This window comes from Salvelinus fontinalis, chromosome 5 (genome assembly GCF_029448725.1).
Source record: "Salvelinus fontinalis isolate EN_2023a chromosome 5, ASM2944872v1, whole genome shotgun sequence".
NCBI lineage: Eukaryota > Metazoa > Chordata > Actinopteri > Salmoniformes > Salmonidae > Salvelinus > Salvelinus fontinalis.
In genome coordinates, this window is record NC_074669.1 from 919,032 (window position 1) to 940,915 (window position 21,884).

The following is a 21,884-nucleotide window of genomic DNA, read 5'->3' on the forward strand; positions in this document are numbered from 1 at the left end:
CTAGATACTAATACTATATTACTACTAGATACTACTACTAGATACTACTACTAGATATTACTACTAGATATTACTACTAGATACTACTACTAGATACTGCTACTATATATGACTACTAGATACTAGTAGGTACTTCTAGATACTACATTGAACAAAAATATGACTAGATACCAACAATGCCCTCAATCTTTAAGTCACTTTGGATAAAAGTGCCTGCTAAGCGGCATATATCATAGTTATATTAGCGTTTATAAAAGCTTCCACTTTGCATGGAAGACCAGGCTAGACCCTTTGCATGGAAGATCAGGCTAGACCCTTTGCATGGAAGATCAGGCTAGACCCTTTGCATGGAAGATCAGGCTAGACCCTTTGCATGGAAGACCAGGCTAGACCCTTTGCATGGAAGACCAGGCTAGACCCTTTGCATGGAAGATCAGGCTAGACCCTTTGCATGGAAGATCAGGCTAGACCCTTTGCATGGAAGATCAGGCTAGACCCTTTGCATGGAAGATCAGGCTAGACCCTTTGCATGGAAGATCAGGCTAGACCCTTTGCATGGAAAATCAGGCTAGACCCTTTGCATGGAAGATCAGGCTAGACCCTTTGCATGGAAGACCAGGCTAGACCCTTTGCATGGAAGATCAGGCTAGACCCTTTGCATGGAAGATCAGGCTAGACCCTTTGCATGGAAGACCAAGCTAGGTTGCCTTGCCTCCATGGATAGTTGGACTGTCATCCATCCATGTATTGTCCCATGTCCATCCTCTTTTTGTTAATATCGGTCTGTATGTTAACCTGTTTGTGTGTACAGTAAAAGCATGCTTTCATATGATAGAAAGCACTTGTTATTGTGAAGTCTCTTATATATTGCAAGAGGTCCCCTTAACCTTAACCCTTAAAACCCAAAATAAAATGATCCCCAGTCCCCACTAATGTGTTTCAGTCTAGAGCGTTTTTCTAGTTACGTGTCCGCCACTGTGTTGTCTGTCTGTATATAACACAATATAACCCGCAATAGGACAGCCCCTACACCCCACCAATATACTATAGTGATTCTGTCTGTCTAGAGCGTTTTGCTAGTTACGTCCTCTGTCCTCCATTGTCTCAACAGCTCCTCCTCTATGTTGTGAGTCTCTACTAAATTATTATGGTCACCATGACCGGAGACTGATCTCTCAGTCTGTGAGCTTCTGGGAAGGTGCGTATCTGTGTTGGTGATGTGATGGTGGCATCATTTGGGCCCGTATTCAAAATCTGTCTTGTCTTCAGAGTAGGAGTACTGATCTAGGACCAGGTCACCCCCTCTCCATATAATCTGATACAATCTGAACTAGGACCAGGTCACCCCCTCTCCATATAATCTGATACAATCTGATCTAGGACCAGGTCACCCCCTCTCCATATAATCTGATACAATCTGATCTAGGACCAGGTCACCCCCTCTCCATATAATCTGATACAATCTGATCTAGGACCAGGTCACCCCCTCTCCATATAATCTGATACAATCTGATCTAGGATCAGGTCACCCCCTCTCCATATAATCTGATACAATCTGATCTAGGACCAGGTCACCCCCTCTCCATATAATCTGATACAATCTGATCTAGGACCAGGTCACCCCCTCTGCATAAAATCTGATACAATCTGATCTAGGATCAGATCCCTCCTGTCCATGTCATCAGATCCCTCCCGTCCATGTCATCGTTCTGATCTAAAAGGCTAAACTGATCCTAGACCAGCACCCTTTTACTCTGAGACTTTTTGTAGCAGAGATCCTGGGCAGAGAGCCAGTAGAAACGGTCTGGACTTAATGTTGTTGACATCCCCTGTCGTTTTATTGACTTGGATACCTGTAACAGTTGGATACCTGTAGCAATATATATACACTTTCTACTTTCAGATTATTAATATTTTGCATAGAGATTTATTTATACATGTTAATCTCATTTAGATAAAATCTCTTTATTTATACAGGTTAGTCTGATTGATATAAAATATCTTTATTTATACAGGTTAGTCTCATTGATATAAAATCTCTTTATTTATACAGGTTAGTCTCATTGATATAAAATCCCTTTTTTTATACAGGTTAGTCTGATTGAGATAAAAATGTATTTGTACAAGAGAGACCCGTACTATCTGTAGTATTATACAGTGACACATTGACACACGTTAATACAGTATATCTCCATTGAAATAATCAACACAGTTTATTATTTAAAGTGAGACATAAAAATGAAATACAAATATCTATGTTGATTGTGTTGTTTTACTATGTTGTCCTTCCGTGTAGTGTTGCTTGTTGACTGTTGTGATCTTATGTGTCTGTGGTCATCTCCGTGGTAACGATGCTGCATTGTCTCAGCGTTTCATCCATTGATAATAGAGCTAAGTGTTATGTCTCCATGGCTAAAGGGAGTCTGCTGTAGGCCTATGTACAGTGCACTTCCGCTTAAAGGGATCAACAGCTTCTAGTGATCAAGCTGATATTCTCTGAAACTAAGCATATCAAAGGGATATATTACAAAGCAGGACCAAGGAGTTAGCCAGCTAACTTGCCAAAATATTATTAAATTACTTTTTAAATTTTTTTTTAGAAAGATGCGCTTGACATGGTCATGGTCTAATGTCTAGCTTTTTTAATGAATCAGAAAATTCTAAAATGATTTCTGTTTGTTTATCAAAGTTACCTGGCTAACTCATTGATCCTGTTTTTGTAGTATACCCCTCATTTTGTTTTCCAGGCTATACTGTGACTAGCCTGCTACAGACACCCACCATACTCCACCTAGTCTCCCTAGGGAGACGGTTTGCCTCCCACAATTAACAATGTTCCAGCAGCATACCCAGCTAATGCAGTTAGCCTTAGGTTTAGGATTCCTGAGATTATTCTCCGTCCGAAATTAACAGAGGACACAATTATCTAGTGCAAGAAGCTGAGAACCTAATCAAACTTTTATCACCACACCAGGGGGGGGGGATAATGCTATCGAACATAACTAGCTCATCATTGAGCTTCTCTCTTATATAATGCATTATAATAATCATTATTATAATTATTATAATCATTACTAGAACTGTGGACGTTTTAGATAGAATCCTCATTGGAGGCTGATGCGTAATGGTGATTGGGAGTCTGACAATGTTTGAGTCTTGGGAAGGGAAATAAATATGTTTTGAATTATAACTTTATTTTTCCAGTCTCTATTAGTGCTTCTGCTAAAGTCTGTTTGTTCTTCTATTGTAGGTATCAATAGGTTACTGGGCAATGGGACATATGAGGCTGCATTTCCTCCACACGAGGTAAGAACATTGTTAGCCTCTCTCGATAAGAGAGTCTGCTAAATTATTAAAATACAGTGGCTTATGAAAGTATTCACCCCCTTGGCATTTTTCATATTTTGTTGCCTTACAACCTGGAATTAACATTTTTTGGGGGGTGGGGTTGTATCATTTGATTTACACAACGTGCCTACCACTTTGAAGATGCAAAATATTTTTTATTGTGAAACAAACAAGAAATAAGACAAAAAAACAGAAAACTTGAGCATGCATAACTATTCACACCCCCCCAAAGCCAATACTTTGTAGAGCCACCATTTGCAGCAATTACAGCTGCAAGTCTCTTGGGGTATCTCTCTATAAGCTTAGCACATCTAGTCACTGGGATTTTTGCCCATTCTTCAAGGCAAAACTGCTTCAGCTCTTTCAAGTTGGATGGGTTCCGCTGGCGTACAGCAATCTTTAAGTCATACCACAGATTCTCAATTGGATTGAGGTCTGGGCTTTGACTAGGCCATTCCAAGACATATAAATGTTTCCCCTTAAACCACTCGAGTGTTGCTTTAGCAGTATGCTTAGGGTCATGGTCCTGCTGGAAGGTGAACCTCTGTCCCAGTCTCAAATTTCTGGAAGACTGAAACAGGTTTCCCTCAAGAATTTCCCTGTATTTAGCCACATTCCTTCAATTCTGACCAGTTTCAAAGTCCCTGTAGATGAAAAACATCCTCACAGCATGATGCTGCCACCAACATGCTTCACTGTGGGGATGGTGTTGTCGGGGTGATGAGAGGTGTTGGGTTTGCACCAGACATAGCACTTTCCTTGATGGCCAAAAAGCTAAATTTTTGTCTCATCTGACCAGAGTACCTTTTTCCATATGTTTGTGGAGTCTCCCACATGCCTCTTGGCGAACATCAAACGTGTTTGCTTATTATTTTTTTTAAGCAATAGCTTTTTTTCTGGCCGCTGTTCCGTAAAGCCCAGCTCTGTGGAGTGTACGGCTTAAAGTGGTCCTATGGACAGATACTCCAATCTCTGCTGTGGAGCTTTGCAGCTCCTTCAGGGTTATCTTTGGTCTCTTTGTTGCCTCTCTGATTAATGCTCTCCTTGCCTGGTCCGTGAGTTTTGGTGGGCAGCCCTCCCTTGGCAGGTTTATTGTGGTGCCATATTCTTTCAATTTTTTAATAATGGATTTAATGGTGCTCTGTGGGATGTTCAAAGTTTCTGATAACCCAACCCAAGTTTTTTTATAACCCAACCTTGATCTGTACTTCTCCACAACTTTGTCCCTGACCTGTTTGGAGAGCTCCTTGGTCTTCATGGTGCCGCTTGCTTGGTGGTGCCCCTTGCTTAGTGGTGTTGCAGACTCTGGGGCGTTTCAGAACAGGTTAATACACTGATATCATGTGACACAGGTGGACTTTATTTAACTAATTATGTGACTTCTGAAGGTAATTGGTTGCACCAGATCTTATTTAGGGGCTTCATAGCAACAGGGGTGAATAGATATGCACTTTTCAGTTTTTTATTTTTTATACTTGAATCAAGTAATTTTTTTCATTCCACTTCACAAATTTGGACTATTTTGTATATGTCCATTACATGAAATAAAAATAAAAATCCATTTAAATTACAGGTTGTAATGCAACAAAATAGGAAAAACGCCAAGGGGATGAATACGTTTGCAAGGCACTGTATAAATACTGTCTAGACATACCCCTTGTTGGGTGTGTTTCATGTGGCGTAGTCGGCAGGTTTTGATTTATTCAGAACTCCACCTGTTACATAAGGCTATTTGCTTCTGTTTTAGGGTGGATACAAAAGTATGGGATTAGGCTAGTGTCTACCTGTCTCCCAGTAATATACAATATATACGTTTACCTGTCTCTTTCACTCGTGTGAATTCTCTGCGTTTTCTGTTTCTGTCCCTGGACGGCTATAGAAGAGTTGGCTACAGCACCATACAGTATGAACTAGGCTAGGCATCACTATATACAGTACCTGTCTTCCAGTAATGTTAATTGTGTTCTGTACTTCTTTTTTCAGGGTGGATACAAGAGCAGACACCCTATTAAGACCCACGGTGCCCAGAACCACAGACACCTGCTGTACGAGAGGTGGGCTCGTTGGGGCATGTGGTACAAGTACCAGCCTCTCGACCTTATCAGGTGTGTGGTGTGTGTGCCTTTGTGTATGTGTGTGGAGTCTGTATTATGAGCCCGGGCTCTCCTCTCTGGCTCCAGACATGTCATTTTTCAGGAATAAACCTCTCCACAGGCGAACTTTCCTTCTCAGAAGTCGTTTCTGAATTAAATAGAGTAGCCAGGTCTGATCTGTTCCAATTTAAAAGTCGACTCACAACCACGGGGGGCCGGGGAGTTTTTGCAAATCTGTCTTCTCATTGGACTTCTTTCCTCTGCATTTCATACAACTAGGTCTAAACAAGTAAAATTTAGAAGTCCACTCCAGTTGTGAGGTTTCTTGTTCATTGGACATATTTTCTCTGCATTTAACACAACTGAAATACAGCTGTACAGTAGGTGTAACTCTGAATAGGTCCAGTTTAAAGTTCATCGCCTAGCCGGGAGGTTTTTTGCTAGTCTATCTTTTTCGTTGGACTCGTTCAACCCTGATGAAGGTCTATTGACAAAATGTTGGTGTGAGATGCATTAAAATTGTTAGTTGTGCATCCAAGATCACCTACTTGTATGTGGTGGAATTCCTTTACTTTCTATGAATAGTTTTCTCGTCCATCCACCTACAGTAGAAGCACGCCATATGTGCATAATATACTTATTTTAATTCATGGACTTATTTCCTGTCAGTCAAACAATGGTGTTTTCTTGTCACATACACCAGATAGGTGCAGTGAAATGTGTTGTTTTAGCAAATTAGGGTTAAGTGCCTTGCTCAAGGGCACATCGGCAGATTTTTCACCTTGTCAGCTCGAGTATTTGAACCAGTGACCTTTCCGTTACTGGGCCAACGCTGTACCTGCTGCCGCTAGGGGGTCCAATTGAATCAGTCCATGTCGGGGAGTTTTTGCTAATCTATCCTCTTTATTGGACTTGTTCCCTGCCACACCTGTTCTTTTCCTGGTTGGTTACAAAGTACTTGTTCCCTGCCACGCCTGTTCTTTGCCTGGTTGGTTACAAAGTACTTGTTCCCTGCCACGCCTGTTCTTTGCCTGGTTGGTTACAAAGTACTTGTTCCCTGCCACGCCTGTTCCTTGCCTGGTTGGTTACAAAGTACTTGTTCCCTGCCACGCCTGTTCCTTGCCTGGTTGGTTACAAAGTACTTGTTCCCTGCCACGCCTGTTCTTTGCCTGGTTGGTTACAAAGTACTTGTTCCCTGCCACGCCTGTTCTTTGCCTGGTTGGTTACAAAGTACTTGTTCCCTGCCACGCCTGTTCTTTGCCTGGTTGGTTACAAAGTATTTGTTCCCTGCCACGCCTGTTCTTTGCCTGGTTGGTTACAAAGTACTTGTTCCCTGCCACGCCTGTTCTTTGCCTGGTTGGTTACAAGGTACTTGTTCCCTGCCACGCCTGTTCTTTGCCTGGTTGGTTACAAAGTATTTGTTCCCTGCCACGCCTGTTCCTTGCCTGGTTGGTTACAGGTACTTGTTGACTGCCAGGCAAATACAGCTGGGTCTGAATTTAAAGATCGACCATGTTGGGATTAGCGTATGCTAATTTATCTTGTTCATTGGACTCTCCTCTCCAGGCGTTACTTTGGGGAGAAGATTGGGCTGTACTTTGCCTGGCTGGGTTGGTACACTGGCATGCTGATCCCGGCAGCTCTTGTGGGTCTCCTCGTTTTCCTCTACGGATTCCTTACCATGGACACCAGCCAAGTCAGGTCAGTCAGGACACACCACACCGGAGCTTCTGCGTCCCAAATGATACCCTCTTCCCTTTGACCCGAGCCCTTATAGGCACCCCAAAGGATACCCTCTTCCCTTTGACCCAAGCTCTTATAGGCACCCCAAATGATACCCTCTTCCCTTTGACCCGAGCCCTTATAGGCACCCTAAATGATACCCTCTTCCCTTTGACCCGAGCCCTTATAGGCACCCTAAATGATACCCTCTTCCCTTTGACCCGAGCCCTTATAGGCACCCCAAATGATACCCTCTTCCCTTTGACCCGAGCCCTTATAGGCATCCCAAATGATACCCTCTTCCCTTTGACCCGAGCCCTTATAGGCACCCCAAATGATACCCTCTTCCCTTTGACCCGAGCCCTTATAGGCATCCCAAATGATACCCTATACCCTTTATAGTGCACAACAGAGCCTATGGGCCCTAGTCAAAAGTCATGTCACTATAAAGAGATTAGGGTGCCAGTCAGGACACCCCACAACTCTCAATGATATTGTTATTGATCTGACAGCTTGTGTATACAACCTGCAGATTTGAAAGGGTTTACATTAACCCTAAGCCTAACCTTAAACCTAAACTTAACACCCCTAACCCCCTAACCTTGAACCTAAACTTAACACCCTTAACCTTAACTTTAAACCTAAACTTAACATGCCTAACCTTAACTTTAAACCTAAACTTAACACCCCTAACCTTAACTTTAAACCTAAACTTAACACCCGTAACCTTAACTTTAATACATTTCGATCTCTTTATGTCTGATCTCTATGTCTGATTCAAATGTTAATGAAGTTTTCCTATGTCTGTCTCTTCAGTAAAGAGATCTGTGAGGCCAACACTACTATCATGTGTCCTATGTGTGAGGAGAACTGCAACACCTGGAAACTCAGTGACAGCTGTGTCTATGCAAAGGTCAGTAATTAGACCATGAATCTATTCTGTTCTATTCTGTTCTGTTCTATTTTGTTACGTTCTATTCTGTTCTATTCTATTCTGTTCCATTCTGTTCTATTCTATTCTATTATGTTCTATTCTGTTCTATTTAATTCTGTTCTATTATATTCTGTTCTATTCTGTTCTATTCTGTTCTGTTCTATTCTATTATATTCTGTTCTATTCTGTTCTATTTTATTATATTCTGTTCTATTCTGTTCTATTATATTCTGTTCTATTATATTCTGTTCTATTATATTATTTTATATTCTGTTCTATTCTGTTCTATTATATTCTGTTCTATTCTGTTCCGTTCTATTCTGTTCTATTCTATTCTGTTCTATTCTGTTCTATTCTGTTCTATTTTATTCTATTCTGTTCTATTCTGTTCTATTATATTCTGTTCTATTCTGTTCCGTTCTATTCTGTTCTATTCTATTATGTTCTGTTCTGTTCTATTCTGTTCTATTAAATTCTGTTCTATTATATTCTGTTCTATTATATTCTGTTCTATTATATTCTGTTCTATTCTATTCTGTTCTATTATATTCTGTTCTGTTCTATTCTGTTCTATTCTATTCTATTATGTTCTGTTCTGTTCTATTCTGTTCTATTAAATTCTGTTCTATTATATTCTGTTCTATTCTGTTCTATTTTATTCTATTCTGTTCTATTCTGTTCTATTATATTCTGTTCTATTCTGTTCTATTATATTCTGTTCTATTCTATTCTGTTCTATTCTATTATGTTCTATTCTGTTCTATTCTGTTCTATTAAATTCTGTTCTATTCTATTCTGTTCTGTTCTATTCTGTTCTATTATATTCTGTTCTATTCTGTTCAATTTTATTCTATTCTGTTCTATTCTGTTCTATTATATTCTGTTCTATTAAATTCTGTTCTATTATATTCTGTTCTATTCTGTTCTATTCTATTCTGTTCTATTCTATTATTTTATATTCTGTTCTATTCTGTTCTATTAAATTATGTTGTATTATATTCTGTTCTATTCTGCTCTATTTTATTCTATTTTGTTCTATTTTATTCTATTCTGTTCTATTCTGTTCTATTATATTCTGTTCTATTCTGTTCTATTTTATTATATTCTGTTCTATTCTGTTCTATTCTATTCTGTTCTGTTCTATTATATTCTGTTCTATTCTGTTCTATTATATTCCGTTCTATTCTATTATGTTCTATTCTATTCTGTTCTATTCTATTCTGTTCTATTCTGTTCTATTCTGTTCTATTCCACCCTGTTAGCTCAGAGTGAAATATAGTAGCTGTGTCTATGCAAAGGTCAATTAAATGCTCATCGCTCTTAACAGTTTGAGATCGCCAACATAAATGTGCTAGCTAGCCACACAACATTTGGTGGCTTCCGAGATTAGTAAGATCCCTGAGGTATTAGAGCTAACAGGTTTAAAAATAGAACGCTATGCTGGTATGCTGTAGGTGTAGAAGTACTGTAGTAAACAGAAGTACTACTACAGTTAACTAGTACTATTTCTCTCCCAGAGTATCAATCACACAACAGTTAACTAGTACTATTACTGTCCCCGAGTATCAATCACACAACAGTTAACTAGTACTATTACTCTCCCAGAGTATCAATCACACAACAGTTAACTAGTACTATTACTCTCCCAGAGTATCAATCACACAACAGTTAACTAGTACTATTACTGTCCCTGAGTATCAATCACACAACAGTTAACTAGTACTATTACTGTCCCAGAGTATCAATCACACAACAGTTAACTAGTACTATTACTGTCCCTGAGTATCAATCACACAACAGTTAACTAGTACTATTACTGTCCCTGAGTATCAATCACACAACAGTTAACTAGTACTATTACTGTCCCCGAGTATCAATCACACAACAGTTAACTAGTACTATTACTGTCCCTGAGTATCAATCACACAACAGTTAACTAGTACTATTACTGTCCCCGAGTATCAATCACACAACAGTTAACTAGTACTATTACTGTCCCTGAGTATCAATCACACAACAGTTAACTAGTACTATTACTGTCCCCGAGTATCAATCACACAACAGTTAACTAGTACTATTACTGTCCCCGAGTATCAATCACACAACAGTTAACTAGTACTATTACTGTCCCTGAGTATCAATCACACAACAGTTAACTAGTACTATTACTGTCCCTGAGTATCAATCACACAACAGTTAACTAGTACTATTTCTCTCCCAGAGTATCAATCACACAACAGTTAACTAGTACTATTACTGTCCCCGAGTATCAATCACACAACAGTTAACTAGTACTATTACTGTCCCTGAGTATCAATCACACAACAGTTAACTAGTACTATTACTGTCCCCGAGTATCAATCACACAACAGTTAACTAGTACTATTACTGTCCCTGAGTATCAATCACACAACAGTTAACTAGTACTATTACTGTCCCTGAGTATCAATCACACAACAGTTAACTAGTACTATTACTGTCCCTGAGTATCAATCACACAACAGTTAACTAGTACTATTACTGTCCCCGAGTATCAATCACACAACAGTTAACTAGTACTATTACTGTCCCCGAGTATCAATAGACCACTGCGCCACCCGGGAGGCCCCTGATACTCAGGGACAGTAATAGTACTAGTTAACTGTTGTGTGATTGATACTCAGGGACAGTAATAGTACTAGTTAACTGTTGTGTGATTGATACTCAGGGACAGTAATAGTACTAGTTAACTGTTATGTGATTGATACTCAGGGACAGTAATAGTACTAGTTAACTGTTGTGTGATTGATACTCGGGGACAGTAATAGTACTAGTTAACTGTTGTGTGATTGATACTCAGGGACAGTAATAGTACTAGTTAACTGTTATGTGATTGATACTCGGGGACAGTAATAGTACTAGTTAACTGTTGTGTGATTGATACTCGCCCAGGCTCTGTCGCAGCCTGTTTGACGCACAATTGGCATAGCGTCATCCGGGTTAGGGAGGGTTTGGCCGGTAGGGATATCCTTGTCTCAGTATGTAATGTAAATGTAATAAAAAAAATGTATGCACTCTACTGTAAGTCGCTCTGGATAAGAGCGTCTGCTAAATGACTAAAATGTAAAATGTATCAGTCACACAACAGTTGATGCATGTTATTGTTAGGCTATGCTGAGCAGTCATGACAGGAATGCTTTAATGCAGGGTTTTTCAAATCTTACCCTATGAGGTCCAGACTACTGCTGACTACTGCTGCTTTTAGGTTCTGCCTGATAATGAATCACACCTACCCGGTGTCCCAGGTCTAAATCAGTCTCTAATTAGAGAGGAAGAAAGAACAAAAATATTGGAAGTGTCTTCAAGGTCCAGAATTGTATTTGAAGGGTTTAACGGCTGTATGACCTGTCACAACGTATGTGGATGTGATGTGGATATATTTACATGCAGAAGTGAAGTGGGCAAACTGGTTGAAAGGACATCCATACAATCAGTTTTGTTTTGCTGTGATATTATATTGTAAATGTTCGAGTAATGGCGCCCCATTTCAGCAGGTAATAATAACAATATGCCGTCTACCAGAGGCTTTTATACAAAGCGACAGTCATGCAAACACTTTTGATGAGTCTGCTTTCTTTTTCCACTGCAGTTCTGACATTTGGTAGATGTTTTGTCCAATTTGTCACAGATATGCGCTGACGGGCAGGACATTGTGTTGACGTGTCACTTTATTTAACAATTTCATGCTGTAAAAGTGTGGTGGTTGGTTATATTGCAGCCCTCATGTTGGAGTGTGATGATCAAACAGTTTTATGTGTAATATTGTGATGATTTTACAGTTTTTTGTTTTTGTGGTTATTGTGCCCTGATTGGTGAAATTTTCAAGCAGTCACATAATATGCGGGGAATTGATTCAGCAAAAAAAAAAATCTTCACGCACAGAATCGCAAAATCCTGGATTGACTGATTATTAACCAATTACAATGAATAGAACTGGAAGAAAATTGTTTATGTAGAACAATGTTTTTTTTTTGCAGGTGACCCATCTCTTCGACAATGGAGGAACTGTGTTCTTTGCTATCTTTATGGCAATATGGGGTAGGTAAAGAGATTATTTGGTATTTTTCTGTGGCCTCTCTCGCTCTCTCTCTCTCTCTTTCTCTCAGCCTTTTCTATTACTGCTGTGGAAAAGTAGAAATCAAATGTATTTATAAAGCCCTTTTATGATACACTGAACAAAAATATAAACACAACATGTAAAAAGTGTTGGTCCCATGTTTCATGAGCTGAAATAAATGATCACAGAAATGTTCCATTTGCACAAAAAGCAATTATCTTATTAAAATGTTAAACTTGGATTAGCTAACACAACGTGCCATTGGAATACAGGAGTGATGGTTGCTGATAATGGGCCTCTGTACGGCTATGTAGATATTCCATTAAAAAAATCTGCCGTTTCCAGCTACAATAGTAATTTACAACATTAATAATGTCCACACTGTATTTCTGATCAATTTGATGTTATTTTAATGGACAAAAAAAATTGGCTTTTCTCTCTAAAACAAGGACATTTCTAAATGACCCCAAACTTTGAACGGTAGTGTACCAACTCATTCAAGGGGTTTTCTTTAATTTCACTATTTTCTACATTGTAGAATAATAGTGAAGACATTAAAACTAAGAAATATACAACTGGAATCAAGGAGTAACCAAAAAAGTGTTAAACCAGTCAAAAAATATTTTAGATATGAGATTCTTCAAAGTAGCCACCCTGGTAACTCTAATTAACTTATCCTCTGCAGCAGAGGTAACTCTGGGTCTTCCATTCCTCTGAAACAAAGTTCAAAGTTCTTGACATTTTCCGTATTGACTGACCTTTATGTCTTAAAGTAATGATGGACTGTCGTTTCTCTTTGCTCATTTGAGCTGTTCTTGCCATAATAGGGACGTGGTCTTTTACCAAGTAGGGCTATCTTCTGTATACCACCTCTACCTTGTCACAACACAACTGATTGGCTCAAACGCATTAAGAAGGAAATCAATTCCACAAATTAACTTTTAACAAGGCACACCTGTTCTTTGAAATTCATACCAGATGACTACCTCATGATGCTGGTTGAGAAAATGCAAAGAGTGTGCAAAGCTGTCATCAAGGCAAAGGTTGGCTACTTTGAAGAATCTAAAATCTAAAATAAATTTTTATTTGTTTAACATTTTTTTGGTTACTACATGATTCCATAAGTGTTATTTCATAGTTTTGATGTCTTCACTATTATTCTATAATGTAGAAACCCTTGAATGAGTAGGTGTGTCCAAACTTTTGACTGGTACTGTACATATAAAACAAAGTTGTGTATTTTCATCTAGATGTCAGTTTCAAACTGATATTTGGAAGATTTTTACCTTTGAAGATAGTGTTACAATTAACCCCGCAGCCTGTTACAATTAACCTCGCAGCCTGTTACAATTAACCCCGCAGCCTGTTACAATTAACCTCGCAGCCTGTTACAATTAACCCCGCAGCCTGTTACAATTAACCTCGCAGCCTGTTACAATTAACCCCGCAGCCTGTTACAATTAACCCCGCAGCCTGTTACAATTAACCCCTCAGCCTGTTACAATTAACCTCGCAGCCTGTTACAATTAACCCCGCAGCCTGTTACAATTAACCTCACAGCCTGTTACAATTAACCCTGCAGCCTGTTACAATTAACCCCGCAGCCTGTTAAAATTAACCCTGCAGCCTGTTACAATTAATCCCGCAGCCTGTTACAATTAACCTCGCAGCCTGTTACAATTAACCCTGCAGCCTGTTACAATTAACCCTGCAGCCTGTTACAATTAACCCTGCAGACTGTTACAGTTAACCCCGCAGCCTGTTACAATTAACCCCGCAGCCTGTTACAATTAACCTCGCAGCCTGTTACAATTAACCCCGCAGCCTGTTAAAATTAACCTCGCAGCCTGTTACAATTAACCCCGCAGCCTGTTACAATTAACCTCGCAGCCTGTTACAATTAACCCCTCAGCCTGTTACAATTAACCCCGCAGCCTGTTACAATTAACCTCGCAGCCTGTTACAATTAACCCCGCAGCCTGTTAAAATTAACCCCGCAGCCTGTTACAATTAACCCCTCAGCCTGTTACAATTAACCTCGCAGCCTGTTACAATTAACCCCGCAGCCTGTTACAATTAACCTCGCAGCCTGTTACAATTAACCCCTCAGCCTGTTACAATTAACCCCTCAGCCTGTTACAATTAACCCCTCAGCCTGTTACAATTAACCCTGCAGCCTGTTACAATTAACCCCGCAGCCTGTTACAATTAACCCTGCAGCCTGTTACAATTAACCCCGCAGCCTGTTAAAATTAACCCTGCAGCCTGTTACAATTAACCCCGCAGCCTGTTACAATTAACCCTGCAGCCTGTTACAATTAACCCCGCAGCCTGTTACAATTAACCCCGCAGCCTGTTACAATTAACCCTGCAGCCTGTTACAATTAACCGTGCAGCCTGTTACAATTAACCCTGCAGCCTGTTACAATTAACCCCGCAGCCTGTTACAATTAACCCCGCAGCCTGTTACAATTAACCCCGCAGCCTGTTACAATTAACCCCGCAGCCTGTTACAATTAACCCCGCAGCCTGTTACAATTAACCCCGCAGCCTGTTACAATTAACCCCGCAGCCTGTTACAATTAACCCCGCAGCCTGTTACAATTAACCTCGCAGCCTGTTACAATTAACCCTGCAGCCTGTTACAATTAACCCCGCAGCCTGTTACAATTAACCTCGCAGCCTGTTACAATTAACCCCGCAGCCTGTTACAATTAACCCTGCAGCCTGTTACAATTAAACTCGCAGCCTATTACAATTAACCTCGCAGCCTATTACAATTAACCCTGCAGCCTGTTACAATTAACCCTGCAGCCTGTTACAATTAACCCCGCAGCCTGTTACAATTAACCCCGCAGCCTGTTACAATTAAGCCTTTAGCCTGTTACAATTAACCCCGCAGGCTGTTACAATTAACATTATTATTATTTTATTATAATTAACTTTGTTACAGTGTGTAACTGTAGCAAATACATGTATGTTGTTAGTATAAAAGTATTATGAATCTACCTCAAATATTATTTTAATTGTAAGTAAAACTCTACAACTGTTACTTTGTTTCCCAGTCTCCCCTACTAATTAAGTCTAATAGTAATTAGTAATGAAACACCCAGGAGGGAGAAGTTGTGCCTGCCTGCCTGTGTGTGTGTGTGTGTGTGTGTGTGTGTGTGTGTGTGTGTGTGTGTGTGTGTGTGTGTGTGTGTGTGTGCGTGCGTGCGTGCGTGCGTGCGTGCGTGCGTGCGTGCGTGCGTGTGTGTGCGTTCATGTGCTCTTTGAGAGGAAACACCCACACAGTACAGTCTCACACTGATGTTAGCTAACACCGCTCCTGTTGGACTGTGTCCCAGCATCATTCTCTTAACACCCATCCAAAGCAATCTTCCCTCAGCTCTGTCCACACCTCCAGGACAGGAAATAGAAAACATCAGGATTTGTCCCAAATGGTACCCTTTTCCCTTTATAGTGACCTACTTTTGACCAGGGACCATCGACCATGAGGATAGGGTGCCTTATGGGACCGAGGCCCTGACTTCATTACGATCAATAGGAAACTCACTGTAGGCTGCTGCAGCCAAACACACTGTACTATAGATCCATCCACTGGTTTGTCTGGGGTACAGTAAATGAAGCCTCTGTTGTGACTGGTGTGTCTCGGGTACAGTAGACCCGTCTGGCCTCGTAATGGCATCTTTCCAAGTCTCGTTCATCAGTATGGAAAAAATGTGTGTACACCTGGACAGCAAGTCTAGGTCCAATCAGACTGGTTGTTACAGTTGCAGAGTTTTCTAGTGGCAGTGTAGACGAGCAGGAAGCAACAGCCCTGCAGCACATGAGGCTCAGATGAAATATGGGTCGGCCCATCTGATTGGCTGCTCTTCCTCCTCTACTCCTCTTTAAACAGAGAAGTGGGTCAATCTATGTTAAACTATATCCTGAACAGTAGACTGCTAAATTAAATAGGCATAGAAAGACTCAAATTCTGCCCAATTCTGCTGCCGATTCAAAATATTGCTATTTGCATCGGTATTAGAAATCACCATAATTCTCTTGTGTATCCAATGTTTCTGTGTTTAGGGAATATGCCATTGAGTTATTCCCCCTCGAGAATTTAAATATTAATGTGGAGCCTCCCAAAATTGTCAAAAATATCGACGCTGGGCACCGCCAAGAGACGTCGGGGAACCCCAAGAGACAATATGTAACTCGAACTCTCTGTCTGTCAAGCTGCATTGCAATTATATTAACCTATTTCTATTTTCTATATACTGGAATAAATCAATTCAGTCATTCCATGGAATGTTGATTGATCCGTGTTCTGTTGGAATGTTGTCCTTGTAGCCACGGTGTTCCTGGAGTTCTGGAAGAGGAGGAGGGCGGAGCTGACTTATGACTGGGACCTCATCGACTGGGAGGAGGAAGAGGTTGGTCTATCCACCAATACCAGCTTTATTAATATGATATCATGTGATTCTTGTAATGTATACTACTACTACAATACTACTACATAACGTCATTATGTAACGTATGATACGGTCAAGTCATTTAGAAACTATTGATTGGGTAGAGTAAGAGGTTAGTCAGCAATATCTGGTATATTAATATGATATGTCAAAGACATGTACATTTACAGTACCAGTCAACAGTGTGGACACACCTACTCATTCAAGGGTATTTTTTTAAACTTTTTTCTACATTGTAGAATATTAGTGAAGGCATCAAAACTATGAAATAACACATATGGAATCATGTAGGAACCAAAAAAGCGTTAAACAAATCAAAATATATTTTAGATTTTAGATTCTTCAAAGTAGCCACCCTTTGCCTCGATGAGAGCATTCTCTCAACCAGCTTCACTTGGAATGCTTTTTCAACAGTCTTGAAGGAGTTCCCACGTATGCTGAGCACTTGTTGGCTGCTTTTCCTTCACTCTGCGGTCCAACTCATCCCAAACCATCTCAATTGGGTTGAGGTCGGGTGATGTGGAGGCCAGGTCATCTGATGCAGCACTCCACTCTCTTTCTTGGTCAAATAGGCCTTAAACGGCTTGGAAGTGTGTTGAGTCATTGTCCTGTTGAAAACAAATGATAGTCCTACTAAGCGCAAATCAGATGGGATGGCGTATCGCTGCAGAATGCTGTGGTAGCCATGCTGGTTAAGTGTGCCTTGAATTCTAAATACACTACTGACAGTGTCCCCAGCAAAGCACTCCCACACATACGGAGATCATCCATTCACCTACTCTGCGTCTCACAAAGACACGGCGGTTGGAACCAGAAATTAGAAATTTGTACTCATCAGACCAAAGGACACATTTCCACTGGTCTAATGTCCATTGCTCGTGTTTCTTGGCCCGAGCAAGTCTCTTCTTATTGTTGTCCTTTATTAATGGTTTCTTTGCAGCAATTCGACCATGAATGTCTGATTCACTCAGTCTCCTCTGGACAGTTGATGTTGAGATGTGTCTGTTACTTGAACTCTGTGAAGCATTTATTTGGGTTGCAATATCTGAGGCTGGTAACTCCAATGAACTTATCCTCTGCAGCAGCGGTAACTCTGGGTCTTCCTTTCCTGTGGCAGTTCTCATGAGAGCCAGTTTCATCATAGCGCTTGATGGTTTTTGCGACTACACTTTCAAAGTTCTTGAAATTTCCCGGATTGATGGACCTTCATGTCTTGAAGTAATGATGGACTGCTTATTTGAGCTGTTCTTGACATAATATGGACATGGTCTTTTACTAAATTGGGCTATCCTCTGTATACCACCCCTACCTTGTCACAACACAACTGATTGTCTTAAGTGCATTAAGAAGAAAAGAAATTCCACAAATGAACTTTTAACAAGGCACACCTGTTAATTGAAATGCATTCCAGGTGACTACCTCATGAAGCTGGTTGAGAGAATGCCAAGAGTGTGCAAAGCTGTCATCAAGGCAAAGGGTGGCTATTTGAAGAATCTCAAATATAAAATATATGTTGATGTGTTTAACAGTTTTTTGGTTACTACATGATTCCATATGTGTTATTTCATAGTTTTGATGTCTTCACTATTATTCTACAATGTAGAAAATAGTCAAAATAATGTAAACCCCTGGAATGACTAGGGTGTGTCCAATCTGTTGACTGGTTCTGTATGAACACTACTATTCAGACATTACTCAGTCAGCAATGTCTGGTTGATCAATATGATTTGTCATGAGCACATACTACTGTAGTTATGATACGGTCCCAGTATTGACTGGGTCAGGGGGTATCTATGATTGGACCAGTCAGAAATATCAGAGTTATTGGTATGATATACTGGAGTGTATGTGTGTTTGTCCCAGGAGAATCTGCGGCCCCAGTTCGAAGCCAAGTACTCCCGAGTAGAGAGAGTAAACCCTATCTCTGGCAAGCCGGAGCCATTCCAACCCTTCACTGACAAACTCAGCAGACTCATGGTCTCTGTGTCCGGCATCTTCTTCATGGTAAGACCATGTCATCACGAGTCATCAGGCTGTACTGTGGATCTGTCCTCAGTGTACACACTGCAGGGTTTGGGCCGTTTCCATTTCAATTCAGTCAATTCTGAAAGTAAACTTCAATGCTTTAATTGAAAAGCAATGAAGAAAATTGGATTTGGAATTTTGGTTTATTTTCTAAATTGAATTAATTGAAATGTAACTGACCCCAATCCTGGAATGCTGTTTACTTGTTTACCACCTTTTCAATGTGTAATACGTCAATGAGCTTCTAGCAGCCTACTACCACCCCCTGGTGGATGGGAGCCAGAAATACAACAGACGCTCTGGAAACAGTGACTGTTGTTGGGGATTGTTTTCCCGACCTTCCTCAACACTCATCAACAATAGGAAGTGTCTAGAGACCGAGACACGTAACGATGATTCACTGTTTACCAATATGACCAATAAGCATCGTAAACACACAATCCCAGACTAGACCCATTATATAAACCAGGTAGTTTGGGTCCTGGATGCTGATTGGCTGAAACAGCATTTGACGCAACAGAATGAATCAAAGACACTTGTTTACTGTTCTATTTATCTTGGTAACCAGTTTATAATAGCAATAAGGCACCTCAGGGGTTTGTGATATATATGGCCAATATACCACGGCTAAGGGCTGTATCCAGACTCTCTGTGTTGCCTAAGAACAGTCCTTAGCCGTGGTATATTGGCCATATATCACACCTCCTCAGGCCTTATTGCTTAAAATACTGTTAGCCTCATAACATGCATCCTCAGAAGATACTGTAATGATGACAGATATATTTACTCTCTCTCTCTCTCTTTCTCTCTATCTCTCTCAAACGCTGTCTCTCTCTCTCTGTCTCTCTGTCTCTCGCTTTCTCTCTCTCTGTCTCTCTCTGCCTCTCTCTTTCTCTCTCTCACGTTTACTCTGTCTCTCGCTCTGTCTCTCGCTTTCTCTCTCTCTGTCTCTCTCTGCCTCTCTCTCTGTCTCTCTCTGCCTCTCTCTCTCGCTGTCTCTCGCTGTCTCTCTCTGCCTCTCTCTCTCTGCCTCTCTCTCTCTCTGTCTCTCTCTCTCTGTCTCTCGCTCTGTCTCTCTCTGTCTCTCTCTCTCTTTCTCTCTCTCTCTCTCTCTCTCTCTCTCCTCCGCCACTCTCTATCTGTGTGTGTGTGTGTGTGTATGTGTGTGTCCACTCCCCAGATCTCTCTGGTGCTGACTGCAGTGTTTGCGGTGGTGGTGTTCCGACTGATTGCCATGGAGAAGTTTGCATCGTTCGACTGGGAGTTTGTCAAGAAGAACTGGCAGTTTGCCACCTCTGGCACCGGCGTCTGTATCAACTTCATGATCATCATGTCTCTCAATGTGGTGGGTGTCTGGCCAAACTAAACCATAGAATAGATAGAATGGAATGGAATCCATCGATAGAATGGAATGGAATAGAATCCATCGATAGAATGGAATGGAATAGAATCCATCGATAGAATGGAATGGAATAGAATCCATAGATAGAATGGAATGGAATAGAATCCATAGATAGAATGGAATGGAATAGAATCATAGATATAATGGAATGGAATAGAATCCATAGATAGAATGGAATGGAATAGAATCCATAGATAGAATGGAATGGAATAGAATCCATAGATAGAATGGAATGGAATAGAATCCATAGATAGAATGGAATGGAATAGAATCCATAGATAGAATGGAATGGAATAGAATCCATAGATAGAATGGAATGGAATAGAATCCATCGATAGAATGGAATGGAATAGAATCCATCGATAGAATGGAATGGAATAGAATCCATCGATAGAATGGAATGGAATAGAATCCATCGATAGAATGGAATGGAATAGAATCCATCGATAGAATGGAATGGAATAGAATCCATCGATAGAATGGAATGGAATAGAATCCATCGATAGAATGGAATGGAATAGAATCCATCGATAGAATGGAATGGAATAGAATCCATAGATAGAATGGAATGGAATAGAATAGAATCCATAGATAGAATGGAATGGAATAGAATCCATAGATAGAATGGAATGGAATAGAATCCATAGACAGAATGGAATGGAATAGAATCCATAGATAGAATGGAATGGAATAGAATCCATAGACAGAATGGAATGGAATAGAATCCATAGACAGAATGGAATGGAATAGAATCCATAGATAGAATGGAATGGAATAGAATCCATAGACAGAATGGAATGGAATAGAATCCATAGATAGAATGGAATGGAATAGAACATAAAAACGTTATGGCACCCTATTGCTTTCCTTATGGGCCCTGATCAAGAGTAGTATACTATATATACTACCGTTCAAAAGTAGTATACTATATATACTACCGTTCAAAAGTAGTATACTATTTAATACTACCGTTCAAAAGTAGTATAATATATATACTACCGTGCAAAAGTAGTATACTATATATACTACATTTCAAAAGTAATATACTATTTAATGCTACCGTTCAAAAGTGGTATACTATATATACTCTCGTTCAAAAGTAGTATACTATATATTTTAAAGTAACCTTTATTTAACTAGGCATGTCAGTTAATTAAGAACAAATTCTTATTTACAATGACGGCCTACACCGGCCAAACCCGGACGACGCTGGGCCAATTGTTTGTGCACATGGGACTCCCAATCACGCCCGGTTGTGATGCAGCCTTGGAATCGAACCAGGGTGTCTGTTGTGATAGCCTCAAGCACTGAGATGCAGTGCCTTAGACCACTGCGCCACTCGGGCGTAGGGTGTCATTGGAGACTTAGCCTTTATCTTCATGATCATGGCCAAACCAGCCCACTGGATATACACATTCATACAGTAAAATGTTGCATTACTGATCCACAATCAGATTTTATCTTCACGATCACCATGTCTGTGAATGTGGTGGGTGTCTTGCCAAACCAAGCCAAGCCATCTGATACGCTCAGTCAAACAGTATTTTAAGTACAACAGGTGTTACATAAATGATTCACAGTAATATTTTATGTTACATAAACGTATATTTTGCAGTTTGCAGAGTTATAAAATACAGAGTATAACCGTTTTCAGAGGGAGTTTTCTTATTGTTCACTGTACAAGATGCTTATTTTGTGATGCTTGATGTCTCACTGATTACGTAATACACATATCATCTTCATGTCTCACATAACAACTGGCAACAGGCTATTTTTCAAATGTTACTGTATTTCTTTCATCAGG

The 21,884-nt window shown here is 40.2% G+C and overlaps 1 protein-coding gene across 1 annotated transcript in view; it reads left to right on the forward strand.

Annotated features, from left to right (window-relative positions):
• The window catches only part of ano3 (anoctamin 3), a 126,035-nt gene that overhangs the window by 68,048 nt on the left and 36,103 nt on the right, over positions 1-21,884 (forward strand). The window contains exons 10-18 of the mRNA XM_055922023.1: positions 3,251-3,306; positions 5,332-5,453; positions 7,008-7,142; positions 7,980-8,076; positions 12,114-12,174; positions 16,532-16,614; positions 18,517-18,657; positions 19,859-20,023; position 21,884. The exon at position 21,884 is cut by the window's right edge and continues 36 nt beyond it. Of these exons, the coding sequence (XP_055777998.1) occupies positions 3,251-3,306; positions 5,332-5,453; positions 7,008-7,142; positions 7,980-8,076; positions 12,114-12,174; positions 16,532-16,614; positions 18,517-18,657; positions 19,859-20,023; position 21,884 (861 nt within the window). The remainder of the gene's footprint in view (positions 1-3,250; positions 3,307-5,331; positions 5,454-7,007; positions 7,143-7,979; positions 8,077-12,113; positions 12,175-16,531; positions 16,615-18,516; positions 18,658-19,858; positions 20,024-21,883) is intronic.